At 38.6% G+C, this 23,517-nt stretch overlaps 9 protein-coding genes across 17 annotated transcripts in view; 3 read left to right on the forward strand and 6 right to left on the reverse strand.

Annotated features, from left to right (window-relative positions):
- LOC104722440 (pentatricopeptide repeat-containing protein At4g25270, chloroplastic-like) overlaps positions 1-2,391 on the forward strand; it is a 3,399-nt gene extending 1,008 nt beyond the window's left edge. The window contains exons 2-3 of one of the 3 annotated variants that reach the window (XM_019232877.1): positions 210-1,406; positions 2,119-2,391. In XM_019232877.1, the coding sequence (XP_019088422.1) occupies positions 210-1,389 (1,180 nt within the window). In that variant the 3' untranslated portion in view covers positions 1,390-1,406; positions 2,119-2,391. Of the gene's footprint in view, positions 1-61; positions 1,407-2,115 lie in introns of all 3 variants that reach the window. The other 2 variants (XM_019232878.1, XM_019232876.1) reach the window with 2 other exon arrangements.
- LOC104722439 (21 kDa protein-like) lies at positions 1,425-2,861 on the forward strand. The gene has a single exon (XM_010440597.2). It carries the CDS (start codon positions 2,058-2,060, stop codon positions 2,661-2,663), a length of 606 nt encoding a protein of 201 aa, XP_010438899.1. The 5' UTR covers positions 1,425-2,057; the 3' UTR covers positions 2,664-2,861.
- LOC104722443 (21 kDa protein-like) lies at positions 4,223-5,015 on the reverse strand. Its single transcript, XM_010440601.2, has one exon. It carries the CDS (start codon positions 4,934-4,936, stop codon positions 4,334-4,336), a length of 603 nt encoding a protein of 200 aa, XP_010438903.1. The 5' UTR covers positions 4,937-5,015; the 3' UTR covers positions 4,223-4,333.
- Positions 6,254-9,747, reverse strand: LOC104722444 (monocopper oxidase-like protein SKS1). Its single transcript, XM_010440602.2, has 9 exons — positions 9,419-9,747; positions 8,876-8,985; positions 8,493-8,763; positions 8,260-8,395; positions 7,565-7,931; positions 7,099-7,464; positions 6,936-7,014; positions 6,665-6,864; positions 6,254-6,571 (listed from the first exon to the last, which is right to left on the reverse strand). The coding sequence occupies exons 1-9, from the start codon at positions 9,554-9,556 to the stop codon at positions 6,478-6,480; spliced, it is 1,761 nt and encodes a 586-aa protein (XP_010438904.1). The 5' UTR covers positions 9,557-9,747; the 3' UTR covers positions 6,254-6,477.
- Positions 10,569-16,069, reverse strand: LOC104722445 (E3 ubiquitin protein ligase RIN2). 4 transcript variants are annotated; one of them, XM_010440604.2, is made up of 13 exons: positions 15,805-16,069; positions 14,961-15,274; positions 14,601-14,678; positions 14,188-14,274; positions 13,973-14,094; positions 13,197-13,293; positions 12,989-13,094; positions 12,713-12,870; positions 12,495-12,632; positions 12,352-12,419; positions 12,054-12,272; positions 11,397-11,766; positions 10,569-11,096 (listed from the first exon to the last, which is right to left on the reverse strand). In XM_010440604.2, exons 2-13 carry the CDS (start codon positions 15,195-15,197, stop codon positions 11,040-11,042), a joined length of 1,737 nt encoding a protein of 578 aa, XP_010438906.1. In that variant the 5' UTR covers positions 15,198-15,274; positions 15,805-16,069; the 3' UTR covers positions 10,569-11,039. The 4 variants fall into 4 exon arrangements, with proteins under 4 accessions (XP_010438906.1, XP_010438908.1, XP_010438909.1 ...); XM_010440606.2 differs by lacking the exon at positions 15,805-16,069 and adding an exon at positions 15,500-15,609; XM_010440607.2 differs by lacking the exon at positions 15,805-16,069 and adding an exon at positions 15,390-15,423.
- Positions 16,281-16,798, forward strand: LOC109127718. Its single transcript, XM_019233081.1, has one exon. It carries the CDS (start codon positions 16,492-16,494, stop codon positions 16,660-16,662), a length of 171 nt encoding a protein of 56 aa, XP_019088626.1. The 5' UTR covers positions 16,281-16,491; the 3' UTR covers positions 16,663-16,798.
- Positions 16,943-18,780, reverse strand: LOC104722446 (putative glycerol-3-phosphate transporter 2). Of its 2 annotated transcripts, XM_010440608.2 has the most exons (3): positions 18,698-18,780; positions 17,604-18,567; positions 16,943-17,519 (listed from the first exon to the last, which is right to left on the reverse strand). In XM_010440608.2, the coding sequence occupies exons 2-3, from the start codon at positions 18,535-18,537 to the stop codon at positions 16,948-16,950; spliced, it is 1,506 nt and encodes a 501-aa protein (XP_010438910.1). In that variant the 5' UTR covers positions 18,538-18,567; positions 18,698-18,780; the 3' UTR covers positions 16,943-16,947. The 2 variants fall into 2 exon arrangements, with proteins under 2 accessions (XP_010438910.1, XP_019088625.1); XM_019233080.1 differs by lacking the exon at positions 18,698-18,780 and having other exon boundaries at positions 17,604-18,669.
- LOC104722449 (GLABROUS1 enhancer-binding protein-like) overlaps positions 20,124-23,517 on the reverse strand; it is a 4,822-nt gene continuing 1,428 nt past the window's right edge. The window contains exons 1-2 of one of the 3 annotated variants that reach the window (XM_010440613.2): positions 21,528-22,780; positions 20,124-20,473 (exon numbers count right to left, since the gene is read on the reverse strand). In XM_010440613.2, coding sequence (XP_010438915.1) covers positions 20,387-20,473; positions 21,528-22,535 — 1,095 coding nt within the window. In that variant the 5' untranslated portion in view covers positions 22,536-22,780 and the 3' untranslated portion in view covers positions 20,124-20,386. The other 2 variants (XM_019232697.1, XM_010440612.2) reach the window with 2 other exon arrangements.
- LOC104727761 (23.6 kDa heat shock protein, mitochondrial) lies at positions 22,927-23,509 on the reverse strand. Its single transcript, XM_010446835.2, has one exon. The coding sequence runs from the start codon at positions 23,455-23,457 to the stop codon at positions 23,071-23,073; it is 387 nt and encodes a 128-aa protein (XP_010445137.2). The 5' UTR covers positions 23,458-23,509; the 3' UTR covers positions 22,927-23,070.

The raw sequence follows: 23,517 nt of genomic DNA on the forward strand, positions 1-23,517 counted from the left end.
CGGACCCAACTCGAAGCTTTAGACTCCGTCATTACAGACCTCGAAACATCCGCTCAAAAAGGTATCTCCTTCAGCGAACCAGAGATCTTCGCTTCTCTTCTCGAGACTTGCTACAGCTTAAGAGCCATTGACCATGGTGTTAGAGTTCATCACCTTATACCTCCCTACCTCTTACGCAGTAACCTGGGGATTTCATCAAAGCTTGTTAGGCTCTACGCGTCTTGTGGCTACGCGGAGGTTGCACACGAGGTGTTCGATCGAATGTCTAAGAGAGAATCATCGCCTTTTGCTTGGAACTCTCTTATCTCTGGCTACGCAGAATTGGGTCAGTATGAAGATGCCATGGCTCTCTACTTTCAGATGGCTGAAGACGGCGTTAAACCGGATCGGTTCACTTTCCCACGCGTCCTAAAAGCTTGTGGTGGAATTGGGTCTATTCAGATTGGAGAAGCTATTCATCGTGATTTGGTTAAGGCAGGTTTTGGATTTGATGTCTATGTGCTTAATGCTCTTGTTGATATGTATGCAAAATGTGGTGACATTGTTAAAGGAAGGAATGTTTTTGACATGATTCCTCACAAAGATTATGTGTCTTGGAACTCCATGTTAACCGGTTACCTTCATCACGGTTTGTTACACGAGGCGTTGGACATTTTTCGTCTAATGGTTCAAGATGGGACTGAGCCTGATAAGGTTGCTATCTCCAGTGTTCTAGCTCGTGTTTTGTCTTTCAAGCATGGGCGTCAGTTACATGGATGGGTACTTAGGCGAGGAATGGAGTGGGAGTTATCGGTTGCGAATGCTTTGATTGTTCTGTACTCCAAAAGGGGACAATTGGGTCAAGCCCGCTTCATATTCGATCAGATGCCCGAGAGAGATACTGTATCTTGGAATGCTATTATCTCTGCTCATTCTAAAGATTCTAATGGTTTAAAGTATTTTGAGCAAATGCAGCGTGCTAATGCTAGACCTGATGGTATCACGTTTGTCTCGGTTCTATCTATATGTGCTAATACAGGAATGGTCGAAGTTGGAGAGAGACTGTTCTCTCTGATGTCGAAGGAATATGGGATAAACCCGAAGATGGAACACTATGCGTGTATGGTGAATCTCTATGGAAGAGTAGGGAAGGTGGAAGAGGCTTACTCAATGATTGTTAAAGAGATGGGGTCTGAGGCTGGTCCAACTGTTTGGGGAGCTTTGTTATACGCTTGTTACCTCCATGGCAATGCAGATATAGGAGAGGTTGCTGCTCAACGTCTTTTCGAGTTGGAACCTGATAACGAACACAATTTCGAACTGTTGATGAGAATTTATAGTAAGGCGAAGAGAGCAGCAGATGTTGAGAGAGTAAGACAGATGATGGTGGATCGAGGACTGGAGACATAAACTGGTTAGGCTAAAAGGTGCGTACGACTTTTCTTCTTAAATCATCCCCAAGTGATGATAGTGTGTTGAGTGATAGGTGATCTTGTTTGTTCATAGAAAGTGATCTTACACACATAGGAGACTTGTTTGTTCATGGAGAAAAAGATGACATGACATGTGTGAACGCGTCTGATTGGTTAGCTGTTAGAAATGATTTCGGCTTTCTAGATTTTCGTGGGATGTCTTCTGTAAGATTTGACCAAAACCAATGTCATCACTAGATTATACTTTTTCCTCTGCATTATTCAATTGATAAGCTCTTTCTCGTGACCAGTGCTTCATATGGTTCAGTCACATGGGTTTAGTCATTGGTCACGTGCATTAGGACCCACCAGTTGCAATATTTAGAAAGCTAGGATCCAAATATGTTGTATATGAAGACAAACAGTTACAGCTCTTATCCTCTGTTATAGGTATTCACATTGCTGCACATTTATTGATGTTTCAACCAACTCCATTCTTTGCTCTAAAAATGATATAGTGCTTTTTTTTATGTAAGGATTTAAGGATCAATGTATCTGCATTCACACATTCATTAGGCTTATCCCTATAAATACCTGAACCCGTTTACTGCTACTCTCCCACTTTTAATTGCTAAATTCAAAACAAAGTTGTCTTTGGAATCCAAAATGGCAAGAAGTTTAGAGCTTTCTTTGATTCTCTCTGTTCTGTATCTGTCCACTGCAGCAGTAGCCATGGCCAGAAACCTTGGAGAGGAATCAAGTGGTGATATAGAATTCATTAAAACCTCTTGTAAGACAACGTCATACCCGGACCTATGCTTCCAGTCTCTGTCTTCATATGCAAGCGAGATCAAGCAGCAGCCAGGTAAGCTTGCTGAGACAGCGCTTGCCGTTAGCATGGCCCGAGCAAAGTCAGCCAAAACCTATGTCTCAGGGATGAGTGATTATAAGGGAATCACAAAGAGGCAGCACGAGGCTGTAGAGGACTGTATAGAGGAGATGGGAGACACTGTTGACAGGTTGAGCAAGTCTCTGAAGGAACTGAAGCATCTGGAGGAAGGCGACAGCGGAGAAGACTTTTGGTTATGTCTGAGCAATGTCCGGACGTGGACAAGCGCGGCTCTGACGGATGAGACCACGTGTCTTGATGGGTTTGGAGGGAAAGCCATGGATGGTGAGCTAAAAAGCTTAATCAGAACACACATTGTGAGTGTGGCGGAAGAGACAAGCAATGCCTTGGCTCTCATCAATGACTTTGCTTCCAAGCACTGAAAACATTTCAAAAGGGGCAGAGTTTTTCTCTTGGATTTGGTTTCTATTCGGATTTGAAGAGATGTGATTTGGTTTGGTTCTTCTGTGTCATTACAGTTTTCTTGCGGCGTCGTTGTATTATCTACTACGGTCTTCATAGTTGAAGGCATTTGGTGTTGATTTTATATTAATATAGAAAAAAGAATTATTTATCTCAAATATCGTGTATAGAAAACTTTGGTTGAGAAGAATATAGAAAACTTAATTAACGCTTGTCCAACTATTAAAAAAAGTACTTTCTAAAAATAAAATAAAAACTATTAAATAAAGTAGCTTTATGAAAAATTTTGGAAGTTCTACCATGCATACTTGTCACCTTATATGTGGACATAGAAAACTTGCAAAACCTAGTCCTATACTCCTATTATAAAGATAGTCCCTTTACAAAAAGGAAACAAATTTCTAAAAGTCTGCAAGTGCAAAGTATTTCATGAAATACTTTCTTGGAATCCTATAGAGATTTTGTATGTTAGAGAAAGGAATCATAAATATATAGGAATTTTGATAAAATTACTAGTTTGTACTTTGTATAATATGTGAATCGTTTGATAAGAAAAAGCCAACCAGTTCTTTTTTTTTTTTAAGTCACAAAGGTCAACGGAAAAATGGCCCAACTGGAACGGTTCATCATATATAATTCATAACTTATGAAATACGTACGAATCATTCTGACATTCTGACATGTTGATCCATATACACTGAATTAATCCTCAAGCCTCGGGGCGAACAATATCATTTGAAGTTTTTAAAAATATCAAAACTCGTATATGTACGAGTTTAAATTGGGTAAAATACAAACATTACTAAGCTATATATTTTGGGGATATGATATGATCAACTGATTTTATAATCCAATGTTTAAAGATACTCTTTTAATGTGTTTTTCAGGCAGAAGACATTGCTTCAAAAAAAATCGACCATATCTTGTCGTCTTTATTTTATGATTGTCAAAGCGATCTCTAATTAACAATAGTTACGGTTTGGGACTACCATGAGAACACGCCAAGGGAAGAGGTACTAAAATAGTAGTATTAATCTGCTTGAAGAGTATTGGTACTTGAAACCTCACAACGATGCTTTCTTATTAAATTAGAAAGATTCTCCAAACTAATGTTTTCTTCTGATGACAAACCAAAAAATAACGTTTCTAAAGAAATTTCGAACGTTTCAACATTCAAGTAAAAAGATAAAATATTTTGATATATAATAATAATAATAAAAACTAATCAAAAGTCAGATTGAATCAACAAATTAATACTTTATATTGTTTTCCAAAACAATAGAAAAGTCCTCCAGTATATATACCATCCGGAATGGTTTCAAACTTTCAATATATTTCAAAATCCTTAACGCCGCATTTAAAACAAATAATACAAATTCCAAAAGCTTTTCGGGAAACACTCGAAAACGACCAAAACGCTTCTAAAACATTTTGTCTTGTATACAATTGTGTAAAGATGCTATATAAGCTGTAAACCTAAACATGGCCACGTAGTAGTACTGTATGCGAATCAATTAATTCGTAAACATTACACATTGTGAAAACTTTGAATTTATATTACTAATTAATTATGACATATATAAAATAAGAAAATAAAACGCACACATGCACATGCGAGAGAGGTGGATATTCAATAACTTAAATAATGAGTAAGAAGGGCTAAGGTGTTGCTTGTAGTCTTTGAAAGCTCAGAGACAGCCTTCTTAACCTTCTTCTTCATCTCTACATTTACTTCCTCTTCCTCGAATCCGTCCGTACACGTGCTCTCGTCGGTCAACGCCGAGCTCACCCACGTCCTCACGTTCTTTAAGTGCTCCTCCGTAGTTTTTCCTCCACCTCTGACATACTTCATCTCGGCCAACGCTTGCTTGAGCTCGTCCACGGTGTCCTTCATCTCGTCCAAGGAGTCCTTGAGGATAGGGACCTCATGGCTTTTGGCTGATTTGGCCTTTAGAAGAAGGTTTGAGATGACTGATGTGACATTTTTGGCGGATTTGACGTTGAGGCTGAGCGACGTTGTGCATAGTTTGAGAGGGTCGGACTTGATTGTGGAGGAGTAGGAGGACAATGAGTTGTAGCACTTCGTAGGGTATGTTGTCGAGTTGCATGCCGTTTTCACGAACGTGTTGTGGTTTTGGTATCTAGCTGGAGGAGTGGCTTCTGTGTTCGAAAAGCTTAATGATGAGTAGATGAAAACGATGAGAATCACAGAGAGTATCACGAAACGAGACATGTTTTATAGGTGTTTTGTACTTTCGGGTTTAAGAGAGAATAGAAAATGCAAACTTTTGAAGAATTGTGAAACCAATGCAGTATGCGTATGTATATGTAGACACATTAATTGGTTTATATTTGTGATTCAATTAATTAAGCAAATTATTGGATCGATCCTCTAGGTCTAGGTATAGTAGACAGGGTAGCCCTGGATAGCCACATGAAATATTTGCTTGAATAATAGAGAAAAACAAATAATTGTTACAAATCCTTCAAAAAAATGGTTAATGTGTAGAATTGAACTTTTGTTTTGTGTTCTTTCGCAAAGCAAATGCGAATTTATTTTAATTTTTGAAAATTTTAATACCAGATGTAGCTTTAAAAAGTTCTAAATGTTAGGAAAATACTGGTTACAGTGAGATAGTTAATTCTTATTTTATTTTAATTTCTTATTCGAACCATGTGACATCTCATTCCGTTTGTTATATTCCCCTAATCATCGATCATTAACCAGTTATGCATGTATGTTAGTCTGAATGCCCTCTAATCATTATGTTGTAAAGTAAAGGTGTAAAAATTAATCATTACGTCTATCATATAATTTGCTAAACATGGCCGTTTCACATCATACGATCGTCTCCTTGTCTCTGTTTATAATAATTAACAAAACCTAGGCGTCTCAAATTATACCAAACTAAACCCAACTTATTAAGAAGTTTTGTTTTCTTTTGAAGATCATTAGTTCATTACAAAGTTCATTCCGGTGTTTAAGCAGAGGTAGCACGTGATGTGATATGATGCGCAATGCATGTCATATGAACATGGACCAGATCTCTTATTCCGGAGAAACATCAACTTATTTAATTTTTTTTTTAGTCATCATTCTTTTGTAATTATTAAGAAAGCCAGATCGACGTATCAATGTATCATGTACAGTACTACACTATAGAGAATTGATATGCGAATTAATCATCTTCGATGCATGATCCTATTAGTTATAGGCGTTTAGTGGCTGGAAATTGCACATATTTTTTTAAGTTTTTAAAAATTAATCAGCAAAATAAAATTTCTAAAGCTGTTCACAAAATTTCATATTTGAGAACAAAGTGATATGAATATGATCGCATATTTTGAAATTAGGAGCCCTATCGTACTTTTTGTTAAAAGTTATAAACACAAACATCTAACGAAGATTTATTATATTTAAAAATCATATGTAACATAAACTTCTAATTGACATTTCAAAGTTCAAACAATCACCCTATTATCTAGAATCATATGAAAGATTTTTTAAAAAAAAAAATGCTGATGGGAGAGACATAATAAAGGATGTGGATGGTTTGTAAGAACATACATCAGAAAAAATCGAACTTTTTCGTTACAATTGAGAAGATTTTAAACCATTTTGACCTTAAACAAGGCAAGAACCAGTGTTGTTGTTCAGATCCATGGGGATAAATTAATAAATCTAAACATTTAACGTCTTCTACAGTCTACAGACGAACTAGTGGGACTTCATCACTTCACCGGGGCGATCAACACAAAGAGATGTAAAAAGGCTCAGCAAAATGTGAAAACCGAGGCGAGCAACACCATTAACATTAGCTTCAAGTGTCCATTTAGTATAGATGTTGCAGCTGAGTGGTGTTGTTCCCTGAAACAATCACAATGAAGAGTGTTATGATCCTCCTCATCATCTAAAGGTACAGCAAAAGAGAGAGAGAGAAGAAAAGTTTCGGATGAATACTTCTGTAAGTTCTTAAGGGCACCACAGTAAAGGACATTTTCAGGGGGATCCATCTCTGTCTTTCCATCCTCTTCCGGGTTTGTGATCCGCATATAAGTTTCTTCACCAAGATACCATCTGTCAAGATTCTCTACTCGAATGTTCCAAACTCCGACATTGTCAAGGGAAATAAGTACAGCCGTCCATCCCCCTGGGTATACCTAAATAACAAGAAAACCATTAAGAAAACCTGCAGATCAGAGTAGTTTGAGTGATGCTACGGTGTATGAACCTCGATTGTGCTTCTTGAGATGGCATCCCAGTTGTTATATGAACCCTTTTTGTCTTCTGACCATATACCAAAGTCCATCCTGGATAACATGGTACATCAACACCAGACTTTTGATAGACATGAGTAACAAGAATAGATTACAAGGTGTCACTGTTTCTCTTACCCAACAACAAAAAATGAATAGCCATCAACATGAAAGCTCTGGATCTTGGTGTCGTTGTTCTGGAATACAACTTGTATAAAGCTCTTGTATGTTGCGTTGATCATAGATCTGTCCAAACGAGGAGGTCTATTGAAAGGTTTTTCAGGGAAGTCCAGCTTATAAGCTCCTTTCACTTGATTGCGATCCGCAAGCCTCACTGGAGTGCTTGGATTCACAAATGAAATCCCATTAAGTGTAGCACGAAGAGCACCGTTGATTGTTGTTGGAGGCAAACTTCTCAAAATGTATGTATTAGTGATGTTTATTTGACCATAGTGAAATGACCCCTGCGGATTTGGACGAGCTCCACTAGCAGATGTGTTTTGCCTGTAGAGCAAAAGAGTCAGCTTCACTGGGAAAAGAATCAAGTTGTAGTAACAAGATGGGGTATTTCTATGCACCTGCACCAAAAAATGTTAAAACAAACCTGATGGCCTTTGGCTGGTTCATTGCTGACCATGGGCTAGAAACATCTGTTTTAGGAACTGGCAGAGGACCAGAAACAGGTCCTTGGGAATTAGAATAATGGAGAATGGCAACACCAGTGACTCTTTGCCACACTGTTTCATTCACAAATCTAGCACTTGCAACAATGTAGTAATCACTTGTGGCGTTTTGGTCCATGGTTACCAAGAAAGAATAAGACTGTCCTACATGAACATCAAAATCAGTAAAGTTCGCCTGTGAAGTATAGTGGCCTTCGGTTTCTACCAAAAGCAAATTGTGGTTCTGAATCCTGAAGTTCAAGCTTGTTGAGATCCCAACATTGTGAACACGGATTCTGTATGTTTTTCCTGCAAAAGATAACACCATTATAGCATAACAGAAGACTAATAATTTGCAGCGAATCTTGACAAATCTTCTTTATCTTATTCTAACGACTGAAGATGTGAACTTTTGAAGTACCACCTTTATAAGATGTTCAACTACATGCAACAGTTTCTCATGTGCTAGGAGCTCTAAGTCGAATAAGGAAAAAGATTATCTTAGAACAACACAACTAACTGAGATTGAAGACTAAACACAGGCATCTCTTCAAACAAAATGTCACATGAGAAGATTCATAAGTCTCATGAGGCAAAGTGAAAGCAAAAATATCTCAGGAACTCCCAAAGATTATACCTGGTTCAACATGAAAGGTTAAGTAATCAATTCCATCAGGTACACTACTGTTGTACTTGTAAGGACCCTTCCCATTGATGAGGACTCCATCTGGCATCCCAAGTTCTTTCCCAGAGTCAAGTGTTCTCCTTAATGCCTGAGAAGCAACCGTGTATCAGGTATATATATAAAAAGCACAGGTACTGATAACCAAATGCGGAAAAAGAAAATATACCAAAGTGATAATTACATACTTTATGGTCCTGAGTGTACCAATCACCAATAATGAAGATGAGTTCGCCGTCAGGCTGTGGGAAAGGGATAGGAATGACATTACGGTTATTAATCACGATGGGACCAAAACCACCAGATGCTCTCTGAAAGTTGAGTGAAGGGGAGTAGAAAAAGCTTCCAATTTGATCCTTCACTTGAAACTGATAAGTAAAGTTCCATCTGGGAGGAATTGGGCAGTTTGTGCCAAGAACACCGTCTTGCCACGAGTTACGTCGCATTTGGACGCCAGGCCTATTCCAACATAACAAATGGTGAAGCACCCAAAGAAGCACATTAGTCTTTAGAAACTATATATGTTAAGGAGGTTAAAAAAAAAGAGACAGGCTCTCTTAGGTCGTCTCACCAAGTCAAGAGGAGAGGCTCATCCAAATGATTGAAGACGTTAACAACAACATTGTAGTTGGTAGTAGCATTAAGCAGAGGACCTGGAAACTGCCCATTGACAGCTATAACCTGAATATACAAAGGTAACACCAAATCAAAGAAAGCTAACACATACTCAAAAATTTCAATCTTTTTATGCCAGTCAAAATGTTCATATAACAGGAACAATTAGTTGAATACCTAAACCCATAAAAATCACAACTTTGAGATGATATGGTAATGGGTTTAAAATCAAGTTCAGTGAGTGACCCTCTTTAGCATATTTACACAGAAATAGAAGAAAGCTATCACTCGCCGAAACCCAAAAGACAAAAACTTGCGATAGCCACCTCAAATGCACTCTATACATAGATCCAGAGGTAAGAACACGAGTTTCAGAAAACTAAGAAACCAAAAAAGCATTCAAAGACGCCATTGAATCTCAAAATCGAAAGCGAGAACCTTTACTTAAACAGTAAACCCGACACTTAAAGGGAAAAAAAAGGTAAGAAGGAAAGGGAACCTGTTGAGGAACGCCGAGGGGAGAAGCGGTGATGTAAGAAACTCTGAAGTCGTAGGAGACAAAAGGGTCCGCCGCGAAAGACACGGCGGAGAGAAGAGCAAAGCAGAGGAGGAACATAATAGAACAAGTCGGCGCCATAAAGTTTGGGTTTTTTATTTTCGTTTTAATGCGTGTTTCGTGATCAGAAAACTTTCAGGAGGAATTGACATAATAAAGGAGTGAAATCGAAACGGTAGAGAGAAGAAGACGAAGCAAATGTGTTAGTGTCAGTGTGGGTTTTTGAATTTTTTTTCTTACAAGACACCGGAAAAATTTAGGGGACACTCCAACCTTATTCTTTTTTAATTATTTGTTTATTTTGGCCTTATTTTAGTAACACCTTTTTTCTTCTTTCTTTTTTTCATACTTGAAAAGAAAATTTTGCAGAAAAATAAAAGCTTTACCTTTAATAACCATTTTCATGCAAACAGAAAAAAAAAAAAAAAAAACTTTCATGTTTTTGTATTTTCCCCTTTAGTGTCAGACTGTCAGTGTACTTTTTTGGGTTTATTATACAGAAAAATACGAGAGAAATACATGAGCAATAGAAAGCATTCAATTTGAAAGGAAGACCGTTGAAAATACAAAGATTGAGGAGAAGACCTGGAAACATATGTTCAGAAGAATGTGGGAACATTATTAATCATTCTGTTTTTTTTTTTTAACATTTGTTTTATCCCAACTACCTCATATATTTTAGTAATGAGAAGAAACAGATAAACTTATTTAATGAAGGGAGCTCAACCTCAACGTAGTCGTAGTATAAAGTTTTATCGAACTAAGTAGATAGATGTGTCTAGAAGAAAATAAAAATGAATTGGTTTCTCTTTTGCCAATTGCAATTTACACACGGCATCATGGACAATATGAAAAGTTGCTTCCTTCCTAACGAAACAATCTTTTTTTAACTTGAAGTTTGCGTTAAAAGTACCAACATGATACTTTTATATTGCCTCTTATATACAAAAGCAGTCTAATCGAAGTGGTTATGACAAACAAATACCTGTATTGGTTTCTTCGATAAGATTTTGTATGCTAACTATAACTTATATTTAATTTGTTCTGTTCCTCAAAACCTGCAGATTTTAACTTATCGAAGCCCGTATAGGAAGGATGTACTTATAAGTTTTTCAGAAGAAAAAGATTTGATGATATTATACTATATTACAGACTATTGGATCAATAACAGTAGATTCCTTAATTTACTTCATTTATTGTAAATTACACATTCTTATACAGTAGAGGTAGCAGCAGCTGCAAAGAGTGGTTACTCTCCCTCTAGATTGGAGCCGAGGCCAGACTGCGACAAGAAATCACCAGACCCCCAGGGCGTCATCACCTTATGTAAATATCCGAACTTATTTTTCGCAAGAGATCAATAAGCTATAGACTAGAGCCTCTTCTTCTTCTCTATAGCAAAAGAGTGATGCACATTGCCTTGTATTTACAGCAGGTGAAGCTTGGAATGTTGGGTGGTGTCTAAGACTTAAGGATCAAGGATGTTGTCCCTCATCATTAATCTATACCTAAGGTTGAAATGGAAGTGCTGCAAATGCGTAAGTATATTTTATACAAACTATCGTCACATCTGGAGAAGATTGTTCACTGTAACAGCAACAGAGTTTGTTCTCTGCAGGTCCTGCAAGAAATTGAAACGCAACAGGTTCAAGTATCAAGTCGCGTGAATCTTAGTACTGAAATATTCACTTAAAGGACCAGTTTAGTGCAAACATAAGAACCAAGTGCCGGACAATGGGTTCAAGCAAATTGACCACATAGATAAGTGATAAAATTCGGTTTCAGCCTTTCGGGTATGATTATATGAGAATCTTTCCTTCCATTCAATGCAGAAGACAATCTAAAATGACCCACCAACTCAACCAAATATGCACTTCCCGTCAAAGCTTTACAGAATATCCAATATGCAGTTAAAACTTACCTGGAAAATAATTTCATCGGGCATGTGTGGCATGACTTCCCTCACTGTCTCAGCCATAGCTAGTATATTTGCCAAGCTTTCATTTGTCGTGCTTGATACAGTTCTCAGATGCAGACCACCTGTCCTTCCACCAGTACCAGGAGGTACGGTTGTAGAAGAAGTGGATGGTTGTGAAGGGTTCATCGGCCATAGACTCCAAGCAGCATCATCAAGTGCAGTTTGAGCATAGCTTTCGCCAACAGATGCAAGATGCCTCATCATCATCTGAACCCTCCCTAGTCCAACTGACCTGGAAGCGGTAGAGGGACCAGCCACATCAGAACCCTGACCTGACCATGTCTGCAGCCAGTTTGGATCCAATCCTAAATTCCTATTTTGTGAAAGAAAAGGATGAGAACTTGTACAATCCAGTTTAAAATGGAACTCTTTAAAAACAAATCCAAGGAAAATGCACAGATAGTGGTCGTCATAACTCACAAACCAAATATTGTAGGCGATCCAAATATAATTTTAAATAATGTTTAATTTAAGGCAATGCATATTTAGTATAACAGCACCAAGATCAAGGGAATCACTGAAAAAGAATCATTAAGTTCTAAACAAATTGTTACTTTGGTGTTGTTGATAAGAAAAGCAAGAATGAAGAATGAACTGAACCTCGAAGTATCATTTTCGACAGAATTTGGCATCTCGGTAGGAAATAATCCAGTGGCTAGTGCATGTACGGGATTATTTTGTCTTTCAAGCTGACGGGCTAACTGTTCATCGCTTGAGACTTCCTCTGTGCGAGGGTTCACCTCACTTTCAGTTCGACCAACAAAAAGAGGCTTACGACATGTAGGACAGGAATAAACCTCATTTAGACCTTGATCCAACCTGCCAGCATCAAAGCATCGTCAGGATCACTAGTTTCAGTCATAAACACATGAGGCTGTCGGTATTTAGCTAAGCGCACCAGGATCGCAGGCATCCAAGATGGAAAAGGTGGTTGCAGTGAAGCCTTTTGGCCTTAGCCATAGGTTCCTGCCATTCATAATGTAGTTTAAGAGTTTGAGATAAAATAAATTATATGAAAATGAGTCTATAGCAGATGCATACCCGACATATGGCACATTCATCATCATATGCCCTTAACTCTTCAGAAGTTGCATCAGGAAGGGCTGCATGGAGAGCACCCAGAGCTATTCTTAGTTTAATGTATCCTTTTATTCGTTTCAAAATTGCACTTAACAATGCCTGCCAAACCAAACAGAAAAACCAGGTAAAATATACAACAATTGAATGCTGTGACTAGTATCAACTGTCAAGTAACATACACGTATGTTGAGAAACAAAACTGCGTCCACCAGATGAAAGGCAATGCCATGCAGCCACCAAATGTGCAAATAATGACCTAGTGCCATTATTAAAGTAGCCATGTCCAGGAAGAAACCAAGGTTACGGTTGAGGAGGCCCTTCCATTCCAAGAGTGAGCCTATCCAAAGATAAGAGTTTTCCTTGAGTTGTGGAGTTCTAGTCGGCCAAAAATGTCCACAGGAATGCATTCCCGGGCTCTAATAGAAAAACATAGCAAACACCAGAAAAGAAACGACCTGCTGTCATGGAATCGAGAAATTTAGATCTTTGGCAGTCGGAGTTCTTGACTGCTAAGTGGTTAATCCACATATCTAGTAGCTGAAACCCATGAATTAACAGCGCCTGCAAAAAAACCCGATCAACTCTATAGTCATCAACTCTATGGCTAAAAAAAAAAAAAGAAAACAAGTAGGACGAAGAAAACAACTAATATCAATTAAGTACCTGCAAGGTCTCAAAAGCTATACTGCATGGCTCAAAAAGTAACAGCAGATACACAGAGGAACCAATTGTATTGTATGTCATAAGGGAAAGTTTTATCCTGCAAGATTGGAGGAGAAAAGTAAATCCTTTTACTCAACATATCACCCAGACATGCTTGAAACTGGTTACAAAAACATAAAACATTATCACACAAAGAGATCAAACGAGAATCCTAACTGGAATGCAGTCCACAAAACATTATGAACTTAGACATAATATCTTCCTCGCTCTATGGCATCCACATTTTCACTCAGAAGAAGCTTTTGCTTTACTTTTGCCTTGAAGCAGAGTTCATGCATACATGAATTTCAGGATATCATCTCTCACGGTATAGCAGAAACATAAAGCAAGCTATGCACTCTCTCTATGTTGTTAAAGAACTTTATGAAATTGTTCTTGAGAGGAAATAAGGTAAATCTAGAGAACAGTCTACTCTGATCCTCTACCATAACAAGGAGTGTTTATGATGAAGAAAATCAAGATGTATGTAGGATCAAGATCAACTTCAGGATCACCAATTTTCACTAGAAATTAAGAGCAGTAAGAGCGTAGCCATGTAAGTTAATTTTTTTTTCCTCCTTGATAATACACACATTACCTAAGTTTTGTTTAAGAAGTACATATAGAGTCCAGAGAGAACCTTGAGTGGAAACATACTTCTATAGTTTAAGGTCATAAACAGATAGATACCGCAGCAATTGAATATTTGACACTATAACACAAGGTTTAGTAAATACCACAACATATCAACAGAGAGGACCACGAACAGCACTGAATACACACGAAAGTATGTCCAAGGTGTAGAAGAAGGAGATGCATTCAATCGTTCAAGCCGGTCTCTAGCCAAAGCTTGAAACATCTACATGACATTACAAGATACACATTAGGGTGTCTAGAAAAGATAATTCAGAATTTGGTTTCCCGTAAATCAAGAACGCCAATTGTTCCATACCTTTAAAGTACATAGAACAGTCAACCAAACTGTCCACAGTACACCCTGAAATATGGTCGGGGGAATAACCAGTGGTAGAAATGTACCCTAAGGACAGGAGGATTAAAAGGGAGAATAAACTATTAACACCGAAAATACATACAAATATCTACAGATAACTCAAATCAAGGAAATAATACAGGAGGAAATGAAGGGATAATGTGGCAGAATCATCTGTCTAAGTAAAGACCTCTCTTGAGCCTCAAAAACTAGTTTCTTTTCTATTCCATTCCTCTGCCATTATAATAATAATTCATTTGTTTTGCTGACTGCAGTTACGATATTAAGTAATGAAAACTACCAAGAATATCTCATACAAAACAACGACTGTAGGTTATTGAATGTCACATTCTTTTCAATCAAAAAACAGTTACCTTGTAAATGATATAATTGGCAAGTCGCTCCACTAACTTTTTAGTTTCAACGTCATACAAATCTCCAAAAAATAGAGTCTGCAGAAGATGTTTAAAAGACATTAGAAGTATGGTCAGAAGACAATTCCAGAAACATTTTAAACAACCAGTATATTATGGTAACAAACAGTATGAAGCTCATCTTGAGTTTCCATTCAAGCAAGACATTCAACTAGCCGGAAACAAGACTTTGACTCTGACAAATTAAGAACATTTGCTCGAGGTAAAAACGAATAATTATGGTTTGGATAGTAACCAAACTAAGAACTGTAAATGAAGAGAAAGTACCAGAAGTAAAATGTTAACTCTTTTAAGTCTTACCTTGAGAGAAAGTAGCAGAAGAATATACACATTGAGCACAAAATTTGCGAGCAGGGCAATAGTGAAATAAGAGCCCAGAATCAGGTCAAGGGCATGCTCGGAGTCTCCTAAAGAGATGTTGTTGGCTATGAGCCCATCTGATCTAAGTCTATCGAGAGACAACTCTGTCCAGACTTGAAGGCCAACAAAGCTCAAAGCTGTAGATGCTACCGAGACCGGCAAGTACCTTATCCCCATCAGGAACTATAATAACAGCCTTCCAACTTAAACTTAATCCCCAGAATCTCATTTAGTCATATAAGCATGAATGCCATCTGCAGCAACATAATCTCTCATCAGTGTTTAAGACTTGGAAGAGACAAAACAACCACAAAGCAGAGTGATCAAACGGTAGATTTTTCATGTAAAAAAAAAAGATACGATTTTTACAGGGTAATTAGACCATTTGCATTCAGAAAACAAGAAAAAAGAGAAGATTTTTTCGCAGAATCTACAGAGAATTGAGCTCTAAAGAAGCAAACAACAACAAAAAAAAGGACCTTTTTTTTAGATTTGAGTCATATGCCCCACAGATGAAATTGGATTTGTACAATTGACCGGAAAAAGCAAAAGATTATGATCTTAGAAATGTCACAGGTTCATTACATAACAATATCCAAAATTGAAGAAAGGGAGCTGGGATAGAAGATTCAAATACGAATAAAAATGCAGATAGCAGCAGCAAAACAAGAAAAGAGAGAGAGATCAGAGTTGTACAAACCGATCGAAAGGAAAAAAGATAAAAAAAAAAAAACCTGAAACACACGAAGCTGTTGGTTGGAAGATAATCTTAAAAAGCACACACCGTGTTACCGTGCCTCCCTGTCTTTCTCTCTCGATCGAGAGAATCGAAAAGTAAAAAAGAGCAACGAAAATTCTATATCTTCTTCTTCCTCGAAAGAATGTATTTTTATTTACAAAACTCTTTATTAAACAAATAAAAACTGATAGGGTCAACACATGTTTCTTTTTTTTCTGGGTTTATTTTTCAACATACTACAGCAAATATTATTGTAGTATTAAAATCATCTTATAATATGGTTTTGGGTGAAAACCAAATGCTCCACTTCTATGGTTTTTGTGAACATTAATGATGGTTAATGCATCTAAAAGTAAAGATAATTTGATATTAGATCTCGACACGCCGACAGATTTGAATATGACCCAATCAACCAAAAACACCTTTTGTCATTTAGAGCTTTCTTCCGAACTGTATATATAGAGTTAGGTGCACAATTTTCCAATAACAACAAAAATTAGATTTCATATGGATCAAAGTGAGCCCATGTAAATTTTTTAACTCTAATTGGGCCTTAACAAGCCCATTAATGGATCTTCGATTTCCAGAATTTTCAAGAACTTCTTCGCTTTTTCATGTCCGATCAAATCACTCCAATTCAAAAACCCTAAAAAAATAAAATAAAAATTCCGATCTACGTTCGCACCGGAGTCTGAGAAGAAGAAGAAGAAGAAGAAGAAGAAGAAGAAGAAGATGGGAATAATAAGAAGCAGCTTCTCTTTCATCTCAGGAACAGTGTGTGGGATCTACATCGCTCAGAACTACAACGTTCCTAACATCAAGAAGCTTGGACACTGCGCCGTTTCAATGGCCAAGCAACTTGAAGAAAAATATCGCAAGCCCAAAAACAGAGACGACGTTTGATCTTCTCCGGTGAATTCACCGTTCTTTTGTTACTTCTTTTATTTGGTTTCTGCTTTTACTTTTGATTGGTGAGAGGGTTGTGTGTGTGGGATTGTAAATTCATACAAGTTTGACAATCAAAGGAAGATTCTTTTTACTCAGTTTTTCAGATGATTTGATCGGTTTTATCAAATTAGGTCAATTTTATTCTCATTCAAACTTTAGAAATTAAGACATGATCATGTTAACGGAACAGAGCTGGGAAAAAAAAAGGAACCAACTTTAAAAGATTTAGAAAAAAAAAACTCAAAGGAGGACATCAATGGGAGCTCTGGTTGCTGGTGATGATGAAGCTACTTCATCTTCTGAACCAAACAATATAGCTTTGACTTCTGCTATGATTAGTTTAGTGAGAAGCAATCCGGAGATGAATGCTGCAGTCATCAACATGTAAAACACTGCGTCCCAGCTAATGGCAGAGATGTAACCAGTGAGTACCGGTCCAATCGCAGCACCTACGGACCCTGTGCCGTCTATGATAGCTGTGACTGTAGCCAAAGCCCTTGCATTGCCTTTGAGAGATTTGTGTGTTCCGAGATCAGCTGAGACAGCTGTTGTGATGAGAGCAAACGGTCCATTGACAAAGACTCCTGATGTGAACATGAGGATGACATTGATGGTCATTGAGATATGTCCGAAGACTCTGTAGAGGAACAGAGCTGGGATTGCCAAGTAGATGAATCCTGCTGCTGTGATGGCTCTTCCGTCCAGTTGATCAGAGATGTATCCGGCTAAGACTCCTCCAACCACGCCTCCAACATCGAAGAGTGTCGACAAGTTTCCAGATGTCTCCTCAGACAGGTACTCTCCTCCGATCACTGCATCACGTAATTCAGTCAATACCTATATTAAGGCTACAACATTAGAGGGTCAAAGGAAGGAGAGATGATGAGAAAACATACTGTTGTGGCTGACATAGAAAGGAAGCCAGTAGAGGAAAGTGTATGAAACCAACTTAGTGAAGAAGAGACAGAAGGCGAAAGGAGCAACACCGGGGATTCTCCAAGCGGCCATGAACCCGATTGCTTTTCTATCGAATCCAGTACTCATTCTAGATTCCAAGAAGCTCTCTGTGATGGTGTCACCGAGCCTCATGGTGGAGTCAATCTCAGTTCCATCTCTCTCAGCCTCAACGGTTGGAGGGTTCACAGGCAAGAAAAGGTAAACAACGATTCCAAGAAAAGTCATGAGCAAAGATGGGCCAAGAAATGACCAACCCCATCCATATCTAAGCAGACCGGATGCGATCAGAGACCCTGTGATGTTACCAAGGGAAGTGTGAGCACTCCAAACACCCATAATCATTCCTCTTCTTTTCTTGTCGAACCAGTTCCCGAGCACGGCCACAACACAAGGCCAGCCTATCGACTGAAACCATCCTGCCATAACCTGAACCGCCAAGAAATAGTAGAAGCTGTGGAAATCAGCCCAGAACGCAACCCCAAAGAGAGCTGTGAAAAGGCCGGTCCCTATCATACCGATAGTCAGAAACGTCCTGAGATCCAAACGATCTCCCAAGTGACCCGCCACAAACATCCCAACCGCATAGACAGAGAGGAAGGCCAAGTCAATCTGCCCAAGCAAGGCTGTTCCATCGGGTCCATCAAAGGGTGCCCAACCGCCTTTGATTGTTGATGCGGAAAGTGTTCCTTTGACAATGCTATTAGGCTTTCGGGCAGCATGGAAGGCGATATAGGCGACAAAGGTTAAGAGAAAGACTAGGGCTTGGTATTGCTTGAAGGACAGTCTTCCTGACCGCTTAAACCGTTCCAAGAACTGAATACCCCATGGCTTGGTTTCTTCATACAGGAATTGGGATGAAGTCCATGACGCCATCTCTTTAACAACTCCTCACAACGCCAAAACCTGAAATCAGATGAAGATGTGAGGTCACTGTCTCTTCATCTATTATTACTTGTGAAACAAGAATCCTCAACATCTTGTAAAACAAGCAGAACAAAATTATACAGAAAGCTAAAGAGATTGTAGAATGAACCTAGAATTTTGGATCACCTATTGGAGTTTGAAGAGAGGAGAAAAGTATTCCTCTCGCTCTTATTCTACAACTCGAATGGTGAGAAGCTGGGAGGGAAAAAAAGTCACTACTTAAAGAAAGTGAAATGGCTCATTTTGAATAACTTATTTTGCCCCTTTGCTGTATGTTATATTGACCAAGCCCTTTGCTTCACTGGCCTCCAAATGTATAGATTAAATTTTTTTATCATATGTGTTTTTTAATCAAACTACGCAAACTTGAAGAAACAAATCAAACAAAAGAAGACGGTATCATATGAATCGAATCCTTCAACACAGATGTTGAACTATTTAATAATAGATTATGTGAAGTAGCAAGTCGGCGTCCGATCTATCCGTTTGTGCCCGCACGTAAGCCTCTGACTCTAACTCGTTTATGCATCCTAAGATTCAACTCGTTAATTTTTTAGTTTATCTACACAACTATGAGTAACATTCTTCTTTGGAATGGTACTTCATTTTTGTGTCCAAATTCATTTTTTTCTTTAGTTCATTGGAAGATGTCAACAAATATATAAATATTAAAGCATAAGAAAATGTTTTTTTTTTTTGTTTAGAAAACAGTAATTAATACAAAACGACTACAATTTTTAGAGATGTTTGCCAAAATAAACCCGTAACAACAAACGGTTTTCGAAAACAACATCTAAAGAATGTTACTCTTATGATGGAGCAAGGTTGTAGAAAACTGACTTGGTTCTATCCCTCTTAATCAAGAGTACAATATGCATAAGTAACAATGCTACATCGTAGACGTAGATGGTACAGATGTTAAACAGTTAAATTTATATTGTCAAACTTGTGCGGTTCTCTAAATTTTCTTCTCCTTGTCCCACATACAGTGTGGAATCGGTAAGATTTTTTCAGAAGACTTTTGAAGTTTTCTTGTGAAAATAATTTGGAAAACATAATGACTTAGAGACCTTTTCTCTGATTGTTTGAGAGATGCTCACGGGGTATCATGTTTCGTGATATACCTTATTGTCTTAATCTTTGATTGAGACATCGATCTGCTCTTCTCGTAGCATATTCAAGATAAGGAGTAAGTATTGTACTATTCAGTATGTTGTTTTTCCATGTGGAATAGGTTCTGAAAAGAATTGCGACAAAAACGCTGTCATCTATCAGAGACTGAGAGCGATAGAAACTCTATATATTTGATAAAATGCCTATGATTCTTAGTGATGCACGACGATGTCAAGGATGATAATAGTCATTGAAGTCATATCGACATGATCCTGCAGGAACGTTATCTCGGTGCAGGTATCATCCTAGTCTCTTATCGATATGACGATATGCAAACTGCAAGAACATGTGAAGTTATGTTTGCTTCTTAACTTTGCAGTCCTCAGGAGGCACCAGCTGAACTTCACAAGGGATGCATATCATTGACAAGTAGTGTCACAGCTCTTAACATAAAAGAACTAATACGACCATTACATTTTCTGGGTGGGTTCATAGAAACGGAACAAGAGGTATTAAAAAATAAAAGGGGTCTTATACCCAAACCAAGCATTCAACATAAGGGGCATAAAGAAAAATACGACAACGACTTACATAGGATTAGTTGCACAAGCTAAAATGCACAATAGGAAAAGACTCAAAGATGCATACTAGAGAGAGTAAAAAAAAAAAAAAAAAGACAAACCGATCAGGATTCGTAGGCTTTGAATATCATCTTTGCAGTTTCGTTAACGAGCTCAGTCCTCTGCAAACATAGCTCCACCTGCTTAGCCTTAAGCTTCTTCCATTTTTCCTCAACTTGTGTCTTCTTCGCACCATCAGCAACTTTTTTCCAAACCGCAGTTATTGTGAATTCATCCAAACAGCAAGAACTCGAATTCTCAGCATTGAAGAACAATGCAATCTCTCTACCAATTGAGAGACCAGCCTTCCCCTCTGTTTTCTCCGGTCTTTGCCCTTCTTGTGGTTTCTTAGGAGTAGAATGAGCAACCAACTTCATATCTTTCGTAGCAGCAGAAGGGGTTGTTCCTCCAATCTTCTTCCTTGATTTAGAAGTCATAACACCATTACTTCCCCAAATCTTTCTAGCCAATTCAAAAGCTTTACGCTCAATATCCTTAGCAAACTTAACCTCATCTTCACTCTTTCCCTTTTTAGCAGCATTCTTAACAGTATTACCAAACTTCTTCTTCAACCTCTGAAGTTTAGTTACAATCTGGCTTTTGGTAGCATCGAAATCAATCAACTTCTTAACATAACTGCAAAAAGCATCACTGTCTTCGTAAGGATCACCTTTGGTAGAAGTGAAATCAAGAACACCTTGAAGCAACGCAACCTCATCAGTCTCACTGAACAACCTCTGAAACATCTTCTTTGCATCCTCTTTAGAAATCTTCTTACTAGATTCATTATCATTTGCTTTCGCCGTCTTCACCACATGCTCTGTCTCTGATATCTTCAGCTTTTTGTTAGCTTCAGGCTCAGCTTCTTTCAAAGGACGCTTGGATTTTGAACTCTCCGGTAAAGCCGCAGCAGATCCAGAAGCAGCATCTGACTTAGCTTTGGTGGCCACAACTGGCTTCTTAGCGGGCTCAGGTTCGGAATCGGACTCGGACTCAGATTCGCCTTCGGAATCAGATTCAGGCTTCTTTGAAGAGGACACGTCTTTCCTCGAAACTTCAGCAGAAGAGTCAGATTCATCTCCAGATGAACCAGATTCTTCCTCTTCACTCGAAGAGACCACAGGTGGGTTGTCGATTAGTTCCGCTTTCTTCGGTGCCATCGAGATCTGAGAGCGGCGACAAAGTCTTCTTCTTCTCTTTTTTTTNAAGCTTCTTCCATTTTTCCTCAACTTGTGTCTTCTTCGCACCATCAGCAACTTTTTTCCAAACCGCAGTTATTGTGAATTCATCCAAACAGCAAGAACTCGAATTCTCAGCATTGAAGAACAATGCAATCTCTCTACCAATTGAGAGACCAGCCTTCCCCTCTGTTTTCTCCGGTCTTTGCCCTTCTTGTGGTTTCTTAGGAGTAGAATGAGCAACCAACTTCATATCTTTCGTAGCAGCAGAAGGGGTTGTTCCTCCAATCTTCTTCCTTGATTTAGAAGTCATAACACCATTACTTCCCCAAATCTTTCTAGCCAATTCAAAAGCTTTACGCTCAATATCCTTAGCAAACTTAACCTCATCTTCACTCTTTCCCTTTTTAGCAGCATTCTTAACAGTATTACCAAACTTCTTCTTCAACCTCTGAAGTTTAGTTACAATCTGGCTTTTGGTAGCATCGAAATCAATCAACTTCTTAACATAACTGCAAAAAGCATCACTGTCTTCGTAAGGATCACCTTTGGTAGAAGTGAAATCAAGAACACCTTGAAGCAACGCAACCTCATCAGTCTCACTGAACAACCTCTGAAACATCTTCTTTGCATCCTCTTTAGAAATCTTCTTACTAGATTCATTATCATTTGCTTTCGCCGTCTTCACCACATGCTCTGTCTCTGATATCTTCAGCTTTTTGTTAGCTTCAGGCTCAGCTTCTTTCAAAGGACGCTTGGATTTTGAACTCTCCGGTAAAGCCGCAGCAGATCCAGAAGCAGCATCTGACTTAGCTTTGGTGGCCACAACTGGCTTCTTAGCGGGCTCAGGTTCGGAATCGGACTCGGACTCAGATTCGCCTTCGGAATCAGATTCAGGCTTCTTTGAAGAGGACACGTCTTTCCTCGAAACTTCAGCAGAAGAGTCAGATTCATCTCCAGATGAACCAGATTCTTCCTCTTCACTCGAAGAGACCACAGGTGGGTTGTCGATTAGTTCCGCTTTCTTCGGTGCCATCGAGATCTGAGAGCGGCGACAAAGTCTTCTTCTTCTCTTTTTTTTTTTGTTCTCGTCGCCGTCGATTAGCTTTGGCTTTTAGGTTTTGCGAGTTTAGGTTAACTTTGTCGGGTTTTGTAATTTTTGTGCCCTACTTTTTTGTCGATCGCTTCATAAACTTGGGCTTCCCAACACGCGCTATTCCCACTCCATTTTTACTCTAACGGGCTTCGGCACTTTGCGAGTTTTTAATAGACCGGTCCGTCGAGTACCCTCGACCTCAGAACTCGTCTTCGGGTCTTATTGAAAAGTCGTATATAGTATTAATCAACCATAGGTCCGTCCATAAAGGTACCTAGCACGATATACTTATTAAGTTATTAATTTGTGCATTAGCAGCAAAATACTGATCTAAGCAAAGACAAAAACCACCGTTTCAAGAAACGTAAAAAGAGGAATCCTTCCTTCAGTCAAGTCTTTCAACATCGACCATACACACTTTTATTCAAAAGACATATCAACAAAACAACACTAAAGAAAACGACGACGTTTTTTTTTAGTTGATATCGATCTGACGAACATCTTTACGCTCTGTTTCTTTCATCTTCGGAACCACAACTTTCAAAACTCCGTTCTTCATCTCCGCCTTGATCTCATCGATTTTGTAAATCTTCTCCGGCAATCCAATCCTGCTCGTGAACTTCCTGCTCCCGCTCTCTCCTCCTTCACCGTCACCACCATCTTCTTCGTACTTCCCTTCTCCGCGAATCACCAGAGTGTCCTGCTCCATAGCTAGCTTCACATCCTCTCTGCTCAGTCCAGGCATGTCGATCCTCAGGTACAGAGCATCGTCTTTCTCTTTTATATCCCAACCACGACGAGCTCCTGAAGCTCCCATGCCTCGCGTAGCTGATAACAGAGGATTCTCCATAAACTGGTCCATCAGATTCAGCACCTGGCTAACGCTTCTCGTCGGCGAGAACGGATCAAACACATCTACACA

This window comes from Camelina sativa, chromosome 11 (genome assembly GCF_000633955.1).
Source record: "Camelina sativa cultivar DH55 chromosome 11, Cs, whole genome shotgun sequence".
NCBI classification, from domain to species: Eukaryota; Viridiplantae; Streptophyta; class Magnoliopsida; order Brassicales; family Brassicaceae; genus Camelina; species Camelina sativa.

Excerpts from the sequence above, each read along its gene's own strand:
- LOC104722439 (XM_010440597.2), top strand. The coding sequence starts at position 2,058 with ATGGCAAGAAGTTTAGAGCTTTCTTTGATTCTCTCTGTTCTGTATCTG.
- LOC104722443 (XM_010440601.2), bottom strand. The coding sequence starts at position 4,936 with ATGTCTCGTTTCGTGATACTCTCTGTGATTCTCATCGTTTTCATCTAC.
- LOC104722444 (XM_010440602.2), bottom strand. The coding sequence starts at position 9,556 with ATGGCGCCGACTTGTTCTATTATGTTCCTCCTCTGCTTTGCTCTTCTC. Across the intron at positions 8,986-9,418 it reads CCCTCGGCGTTCCTCAACAG|GTTATAGCTGTCAATGGGCA; the intron begins GTTCCCTTTCCT and ends TTGTATATTCAG. Across the intron at positions 7,465-7,564 it reads AACCAGCCAAAGGCCATCAG|GCAAAACACATCTGCTAGTG; the intron begins GTTTGTTTTAAC and ends TTTGCTCTACAG.
- LOC104722445 (XM_010440604.2), bottom strand. The coding sequence starts at position 15,197 with ATGGGGATAAGGTACTTGCCGGTCTCGGTAGCATCTACAGCTTTGAGC. Across the intron at positions 12,633-12,712 it reads TTTTGTTTCTCAACATACGT|GCATTGTTAAGTGCAATTTT; the intron begins GTATGTTACTTG and ends TTGGTTTGGCAG. Across the intron at positions 12,273-12,351 it reads CTTGGATGCCTGCGATCCTG|GTTGGATCAAGGTCTAAATG; the intron begins GTGCGCTTAGCT and ends TGATGCTGGCAG.
- LOC109127718 (XM_019233081.1), top strand. The coding sequence starts at position 16,492 with ATGGGAATAATAAGAAGCAGCTTCTCTTTCATCTCAGGAACAGTGTGT.
- LOC104722446 (XM_010440608.2), bottom strand. The coding sequence starts at position 18,537 with ATGGCGTCATGGACTTCATCCCAATTCCTGTATGAAGAAACCAAGCCA. Across the intron at positions 17,520-17,603 it reads TTTCTATGTCAGCCACAACA|TGATCGGAGGAGAGTACCTG; the intron begins GTATGTTTTCTC and ends TACGTGATGCAG.
- LOC104727761 (XM_010446835.2), bottom strand. The coding sequence starts at position 23,457 with ATGGACCAGTTTATGGAGAATCCTCTGTTATCAGCTACGCGAGGCATG.